Genomic DNA, 8,934 nt, shown 5'->3' on the forward strand with positions numbered 1-8,934 from the left:
TTAAAAAAACTCTATTGAAACTAATCCAATGCTTGTGTTTCACTACAAAATGAAATTATGAAAATCGTAGAAACCAATAAGCAAATGAGGCAAAATTCATGTTCCGATTGTTTTTAGCTTTCATATCTGATTTAAGGGGTGATCAGTAAGTTCCAGGTATCCATAGATCCCATACCATAGGCAACAGAACATCTATTCGTTCCATAATTAGTTACAGGTATTCATTCATAGGTTCCATAAGCAACAAGAGCAACACGTACCCGTTCCATTATGTGGTAGCAGTAAAGCTACCGTATGACTCTAGCTCGTGATCACGAGGTCACGGCTAATTTGGTGTGCCAACAGTTATAGTGGCTAGCTTTAACAGGTAAAGGTGGTTCCTTCAGTAACTGTCAATATCTGTGTCTGGCGTCCGCAGGTAGTAACGAAGACAATTCACCAAAACCTGCTCATTCAAAATCACAAAAATGAGTTTGTTGTGCAATTAAATTCTGCGGAATGACATGGTGTTGGATAAAAGGTAAGGCGACTTGTATAAAATCAAGATTATAAATAGTTTTCATTACTGTTCATTTCTTTTAACACAAAGGGTTACCTGAGACATAGAACTGTTCAATGCAGCCCCACCGTAACTGACATGAAATTTATCCTTAGCAACCAAACCCTGAGAGAAAAGTGCGGTAAAGTTACTTAAGGGTAAATGGTGCAAACAGAAGGCGACATAGACAAAGAGGAAGATACTTCTGTATCAATCTCAGCCGATTCAACATCAATGTTCACATCTGAAATGACTCTGATGATTTCAACAAGCAATCCAGGCTTATCTGCCGTCTCTATACACAGCAAGCTGATAAATATTGAATTAAAAAGAATTAGACACTTATTTCAAATTGGGTTGTTTATTATGCTAATATTATTTGGCGCGTGCAAGTAATAAACAGCTCATAGACTACAGCATCCACTCGTTAAAAGATGCAAACCTCCTCTTGGGCCCATCTTCCTTAACCTGTATATGAGTTTTGATATCCTCATTACGCTGCATAAAATAGCAAAAGAACGTTTAAATTAGCAAGACTGAGACCATGCATCGGACCCATAAATCAGTTCATTGAATTGTTTACTTGCCACCAGCAGAATCTGGTAGAACCGAGCTTTATCTAGGGCTTTGTGAATATGTAGCCAGGACACTCGATAGGGAATGGGAATAGAAACTAATAAAAAATTACAAACATTTAATAAAAAAACTCAAGTTATTAATAAAGACTTGAGTGATAAAAGTTATTTTAATGCCATCAAAAGCTAACAAAACCCTTGTTTCCATATAAAAAGAACCAAGCATCTTTTGGTAATCCAATCTATATACATGATAATATGCACCAAAAACACGAAAAGTGTGGCATGTTATATAACTTGAACATTCCAGTATATAAATGTAGCAGTGGCCACAGTGGAAAATTTATGTGATAATGCAGACAATAATTAGACATGGAAAATTATATAAAGAAAGCCACAGTGGCCACGGAATCCGAGAAGTAAAGAATTAATCTTTATCAATTAATACTAATAATCTCAAGAAGTCTAAAAAAGAGGCCATCACGTACTCTCTGACAAGATTGCAGAAGAGATGAGAAACCCAAATGGTTTTCCAATGCAGACACTCAATTTTTCAAATAGAAAGAGATACACAAATACAGGAATAAGTATAATTGGTCTGCGTTCAGAATAATGATGTTTGATCTCTAGCCGGTCAAAATCAGGAGGTAGGTCCCAAAAGTTTTAATTAACAATAGAAAACACTGGATAATTAAAAATGAAAAAGTGAAAAAATAAGTATCCACTACCTGAACAATAAAGCGACAACAACATTCTATTTAATTTATAGAATAAATATTAACATAAGATTGGCAAAGCCATCTACTGGGAAATGGCAACATGGATGTCAGTATTTTTTTTTTTTCGAGGCCTTGACATTCACCCAGGCACAGAAAACTTTGGTCTATCAAATAAATTAGGAAACAAATAATAAATAGTTGCGTCCTTCCTCAAAAAGGTAAAATAATAATAAATAACAAAGCAGAGGTCTTCATTAAATAAGTAATATTTATTTTATTCAAGAAACCAAAGCTGGAAGAGTACAATTCACCTTCTTCTTCGGAGACTTTATTCCAAACACTTCACCCATCGCTAGTAGTTCACTTGACTCCTACAAAAATTATATAATGTTTGTGAGTAAAGAAAAACTGAAAATTAAGAGCAAAAAAAAGGTATATTGGGAAAACGTAACTAGGAAAAGTTGTGTTTATAAGAAATTGTTAATTATAACCAAGCTTTTGGTATGTAAAAGTAATCATTTAAAAAACCCATAGGCAAGAATCTACTAGACAAACTTACAGGATGATATTTTAACAGATTATTAATGATGGTAAGTCGAATTCTCTCTAACATATCAGGATCTTCAACTTTGCGCCCAGTATCTCTGAGAATATGAACATCAAATAAGTCTGTAAAGACTAAAAAGCTTCAATGAACCATTGATAACAAAATAGACAATCAATAAACAGTGAGATCGATATAATTTTCATACATTCAAGTACATTGAGATTAACTTAACATACTTTAGAAAATACGAAAATAAGAATAATTTGATCACCTTTCTATTGTTGTTCAATGTTTGTAAGATTTGATATGAATAATCTCAGTAACATACGGTTATAATTTGACAGTTAGGTCAATAAAAATAGAACATTTACAAGTTATTGATGGTGGGAGACTAAGAGCAACTTACACCTCAAGCATTCAAGAGAACAAATTTTCTCATGTGGACTCTGGAGAAAGATTGATTGAATTTAGCGACATTGAAGACTGTAATTCAGAAAATTCCCTAACATGCTCATTTCTAAATAAGTGAAAATTACAGAACGTAGCAGAATGAGATGAAGAATGAAACCAAATTACAAATGGGAAATGCTTCATGGTGGACTCTCGCAAACTTAAAACCATCACCCAAATCCAAGGAATGAAGAGATCCAGAAGAAGCATAACCTTGAGATATAAATTTCAATGGGTTAGTATACAAAACAGTGACCACAGAACTGACATCCCTCCCATCTGAATGCAGCCACACTTAATTTGGATAACTTGATGGCATAAAGAACAGGTCCATGTAGGGAAAAGCCAAAAACCCATTTTGGCTGCCAAAGAATAGTTTTCGGAAACCAAATTTCAAAGAGATAAAATCGATTTCCTGTTAAGTTCTACAACAAATTTCATAAGTAACAACCCCCCATACAAAAGAAAATCCCATATAAGCTTCTCAATTCTTTCAGCCAGAACTAAGACTGTAATTAAGGAAGCCCAAATAGAGACCACAACTAAGGCAGGCTAAAGGTGACACCACAACTAAGGAAGCTTTCCAACAACACCTAAGGAAAATAAATCACCTTCCAAACTAACATCCAAGAACACAGGGTGATCCATTGAGTTAAAGTATGATTTTCCTGAACCCAGACACGTCTCCTTAGAGAGAATATGACCATGACTCACAGATAAGAGAAATTTCAGTTAGAGATGAAAAAGACTGAATAATGTCTTAATTTATCAAAGAAAAGAAATAATTACCAGTTAATAGCAAATTCACTCATGTTGTTCATTTACTGCAGAAATTGTTACTCGATAAAAAGAAAACACTGTAAAGAACTGGAAGAAGAAGACAAATGAGACCTACGATTGTGTAATGAAAAATTTCGTTTGCTTGACTGATCCCTCCGTAGAGACAGTTCCCTTTGAAACATCCAGTCCCAGATCTTTTAATGCTTTCATCTGCCTTGATATGAACAAATAAAGATCAATTATTGACAGTAAATATGAAATGACGTTGAGAGAGAAAATGAGCTAAAAATTCTAATACAATTCTATATAGATGAAGCCCTCTTGTGACAGAAAAAAACAGTGATCAGAAACCCTAAAATATTCTCTTTTCCAATATAATCTCAAAAAAATTATTTGACTAAAATAAGCCTTTCAACACTCATGATGATTCCATTTTCTTTTCTTTCTTTAAAAACTATACTATAATGCTCGATACCTTTTGGGCGAATTTTATAAAACCAACTTGAAATAAAGCACTGAAGCTTGTTTACTAAGGGGCGATGACATATGTAATGAAGAAATATAAATAAACGAAGAAAAACTTGGGACCTGCATATACACGATAAAACTTGTCTAACAATCAAATAGTGAAAGCATCACTTAAACAACAAAATATCAGTTTAAGGATAGCCCATTGTAGAGATCCAAATGGTTTAAAAAAATTTAAATTGCATAATTTAGTTTCCTGTAGCCAAATCACCGTGTCAAGAAGAGCTCCAAGGCGATCCCCAAAGCTAAGCTGCACAATTGTTGCTTCAGAATCTGAGTCTTGGTCAATTAGAACTATTGGCATAGGAACATTGTCGGGATTGTCACTGGATTTCTGCGCAGTGTGAATTAACAAATAAAAAAAGTCACAAATATATGTATGTATAAGCATAGCATACAAAACCAGAGGGCTCAGGACATATGTAGTGAATTGTTAACAAAAGCCTAGACTCTTGTAAAATACATAGGAGTTTCAAATGTAAAGAATAAGCTGAACTGTAGTGCAACAGACATCTAGTCCGGTAGATATTAATCCACATTTGAGAGAAATTTCCCAGAAAGAAAAAAGAAATTGCTTGAGACCTGCATATAACATTCTCAATAACAAAAGGAGTTTGATAGAACATGATCATCACAAAATTACAACCGACACAGATCAACTGATTGGAGGATTGATAATTGGAAGACCACAAGAAAGTTAGATTCCTGTGCAGCAGTCCTTCAAACCAAGCTAAACTTTATATTTATCCCTCTTGGGCATTAAGATAGGTGATCAGCATCATCTAGACGCAGATCCTCAGGGACTCAAGTAAAAACCTTCATTAGATATAGCTTACCGCTCAAAACAATCTAAAAAAGAAAGCTATGATTTTTTATTTTATTTTATTTTTTGTTTAAAAGTATCATACTCAAATTTCAGAAAGTTAAAAACAAAGGAAAATATCAGAAGGTGCAAGGGGGAAGGAAAGGAAATATAGGACTTTAGTCATGGTTCCTAAACATATATTTGACAGCTCCATTTGGCTGCTAGTAAACAAAAATATTTCATATAAAATGGAAAAAGAGGCAAAATGATAGCAAGAAAGATATCTTTCTAAGATCAGGAAGGAAATAGAAAACACTATGTACTATAATGTTATGACACAATAGCCCTGTTCAGTCCGAAACTACTTTTTCTCTTCTAATTCAGTCCCTCGCTTTTATTTTATTCTTTGCAATTCAGTTCCTTGTGTTAAAATTATACAATTTACGGATAATAACAAAGATTCTAAATCACACATAAAATTAATGTTTACTGATCATATTTTTCAACTGCCAAGCAAATGGTATATGTGAATGACATGAGGGCAAGAAACACAACACTGACCAGTGAAGCGGAACCAACTGCATTCACATGATATGCAGAAGCAAATATAATGTTCCTGCAAAACGTGTCAACCAGTAATAAGAGACAAGCGGTATAGATACATCCTGGTGACTACTGCTGAGAATATTAAAGTTCCATTAGGGATCATAGACAAGAATGCAAACCCTGTCAATAAAAGTGGCCAAACCAATCTTCATTAACTAAACAAAATAACACCAAACACGTCCTTGTCATAAAACCATATATGGGATCATGAACCTACATATTAAAGGCCGAGGATTCCTAGGGTACCAAGGGATGCACAATAAGCAAAAAACAACAACAAAAACTGAATAAACAAAGTTTACCCATAATAAGGAATGGATGCTAAATGGAAGCTTTCAAGAATAAGGGTTTTCAAAGCAGGAGTGAAATGGTTCATTCCTAACAAAACGTTGGTACTAAAAGAAAATCCCTTAAATAAGAGAAAGACTACTGTATGGATTGATTGATACATGGCTTTTAAGGTTTACAGGTATCATCCCACTGACTTAACATAGGCATTGTCACAATTATATATGTTTCGTACATGCCCAACTGTAATGGCTGGAGGTACCAAGGCCACTGCCTCCACCTCCATCAAAGAAAAGAATTTATAGTTTTGACTACTCAGGTACTACCATCAATTTTTCAGTATATACAAATGAAATGAATAAGGGATGGCTTCGATGGCAACAATGCATTGAGGTGACTGCCTTGGAAGTACCAAACTTTTACTATTTTACTATTTTACTATTTAGCATTATCATGAATTGAAAGCGGAATTTGATTATGAGAAGGGGGCATTGACAAATTGGGTGAAAAGAACTTGACGTGAAAATTCATCCAAATAACTTGGAGCATGAATGACAAAGTCATCCAACTTTGACTCTTAGTCAAATACTTCAAATAAACCCGTACATTTGCTCACTCGAATCACTCCCGCTGAATTTACACACAACAAGAGTAGGTTCAACCAAAATATCTAGACACGGGCATTGGAGTCACTAAACTAAAGAACAATATAAGCTCACAACTAAATACTGGTTCCACTGAAATCCACTTTCCCGTCAAATTTTGTTCCTAAGAACATTGACTAAATTTTATGAATAGAAAAACAACCAAAATTTAAAAAGCAAACGTCAGCTATGAATATTCAGTTTCTAGTTCCTACTCAGTTCTTTCATGATAATCAGCATCACACTTTCGATTTCACTCCATCCCTAGGGAACATCACATTCTCCTTCTCGTTCTCACTCTCATTCTCATCCGATCACTTCCATCTTCATCTATCCACACGTGACTCGAATCGCAGTGGATTAACACACCGTAATAATTGGCTTCAATAAACACTCCGATTTGAAAAACTACTATAGAAAAAAACAGGAAAAGTAAACTGACGAAGAGCAATTCTCACCTGTCCCTGGAGAAGGAGGTTGAGGAACGGAAGACGACGTCGGAGGGAGGACAGAGGAGCGGAATGGAACGCGGATCAGAAACCCTACTACCGTGTAGGGCGAATGAAGGAGCGAGGAAAACATTGGTGAAAGCCATTGTGTGTGATGATTGACAAGAGTGGAAGTTGAGTTGGTAAGAGGTGCGTGTGTGTTATAGCTACGTTATTATATATATAGTAAACTCGGTGCTTTGGCTATTTGGTTGTTTGGCTTTGTCTGGTTGATGAGTGTGGTTGCTCGGTGCTGACGATCGCTTCGAAGGGGACGGATGAGACGGCCACGTAGGATCCAACGGCTACTGTTGCTTCATCGACGTCACCGCTTTATTTTTATAAACAACTTGCTAATTATTCACACTAATGATTATAAAATGTCTTACTTTAGTAATATTTTTAAAAGGTGGAGGTGGATAATATATTAGCAAGATTTATTGGATATTTTGTTTGTATTTAAAAAAAAAATATGGTGTAAAAGTAAAATTTAGTTTTAAGAAGTACCCTGAATTGTTGCTTCTCTAAAAATGTAGTTCTCTTAAAATTAAATTCTGTTTTTATATTTTTAAAATAATATTATTTGTGAAAATTGTTAATATGATTACTTTATTAAAAATAACTTTTAAAATAAAATTTAAATGTATTATTCCTTCACAAGTGTTATAGATTATACGAGAATATATATATATATATATATATATATATATATATATATATATATATATATATATAACTTGTATAACTTTTTATAATATATTAAATTTTAGTTGATAAAAAAAAATTCTAGTTATTAAAAAAACATACTTTAAATACAAAAATATTTTAATAATTTTTATTTCTAATTTTAAAATTTAGAATTCATAATTTTTTTTAAATTAAAATTTAATATATTTTGAAAATTACATAAATTAACAAATATTATATATATATATATATATATATATATATATGATTGAGTGTACATTTTTACTTTTAATATTTTCTGAAAATAAAAAAGTTTGGTAATTAAATTATTTAGACTATTTAGAACTTTTTTTTCTGATTACAAAAACTGAAAAAATAATCAATTTAGCATTCAGAATACATTATAATCTATCATGCAGTGCATATGAATTTTAACATTTCATTAATTCGTCCCGTAATATTACATATTGTCATCTACATCTTAAAAGAGTTTGAGTATGTAATAAAAATTTGATTATCTACTGATTAATCATTTTAGTTTAAGTCTCTGATCAAATGTTTACTTAAATTTACTTCCTTCAAATGAATTTAAGATTTTCCTTTAGTTCATTGATTTTTTTTATTGTAACAATCTATATGGTTTTGCATCATTTAATACTATATCACATTAGTAGAGATTATATAAAAACAAATGTTCAGCATTAAATTTAATTTAAACTTTATATAATTTTCTTAAGTAGGAGTTTATGGAACACATAACATGTGAACAATATTTTTATTGTTATTTTATGTGACAGTCTTTTTTAATATGTTACTGTTAAGTTGGACAGATTTTATATTGATGGTGTGCATATTTACAATATTCAAGTAAATAAATAACACTCAGCAGAATATTTATTGCAATTTTATCAGTTGCTTGTAAGGAATCAGGAATAGAAGAATTTTTTACTGTTAACTGTGTTTCTGATATAAAAAAAAAATCATTTATGTGTAATTTTTTAATTTAAATTTTAAAAATAAATTAATATAATTATTTTAATTTAATGTGTTTAATTTTTTAATGTATAAAATTTGTTTTCTAACTAACATTAAAACATAAAGGTGTGTGATGCAAATAACTCAAATGCTGAAACACATGTTTTATAGGTAAAAAAATTAATGTTAAAAGAATATATTTATTATTTTTAAAGTTTAAGAATCAAAATGTAAAAAAAAAAAAATATGGACAAATTTTAATTTTACATAATTATTCATCAACTAAAAACATATTTAATCTTTT

At 32.0% G+C, this 8,934-nt stretch overlaps 1 protein-coding gene across 1 annotated transcript; it reads right to left on the reverse strand.

Annotated features, from left to right (window-relative positions):
- Positions 1-95: 95 nt before the first annotated feature.
- On the reverse strand, positions 96-7,195 carry LOC106772135 (ACT domain-containing protein ACR12). Its single transcript, XM_014658328.2, has 10 exons — positions 6,939-7,195; positions 5,504-5,558; positions 4,349-4,471; positions 3,725-3,819; positions 2,392-2,476; positions 2,144-2,203; positions 981-1,036; positions 742-847; positions 596-664; positions 96-445 (listed from the first exon to the last, which is right to left on the reverse strand). Exons 1-10 carry the CDS (start codon positions 7,073-7,075, stop codon positions 383-385), a joined length of 849 nt encoding a protein of 282 aa, XP_014513814.1. The 5' UTR covers positions 7,076-7,195; the 3' UTR covers positions 96-382.
- Between the last annotated feature and the right edge of the window lie 1,739 nt (positions 7,196-8,934).

Source organism: Vigna radiata, chromosome 8, assembly GCF_000741045.1.
Source record: "Vigna radiata var. radiata cultivar VC1973A chromosome 8, Vradiata_ver6, whole genome shotgun sequence".
NCBI lineage: Eukaryota > Viridiplantae > Streptophyta > Magnoliopsida > Fabales > Fabaceae > Vigna > Vigna radiata.

Excerpts from the sequence above, each read along its gene's own strand:
- LOC106772135 (XM_014658328.2), bottom strand. The coding sequence starts at position 7,075 with ATGGCTTTCACCAATGTTTTCCTCGCTCCTTCATTCGCCCTACACGGT. Across the intron at positions 2,477-3,724 it reads AAATTTTTCATTACACAATC|AGATACTGGGCGCAAAGTTG; the intron begins GTAGGTCTCATT and ends TCATATTCTCAG. Across the intron at positions 848-980 it reads GAAGATGGGCCCAAGAGGAG|CTTGCTGTGTATAGAGACGG; the intron begins GTTTGCATCTTT and ends AATATTTATCAG.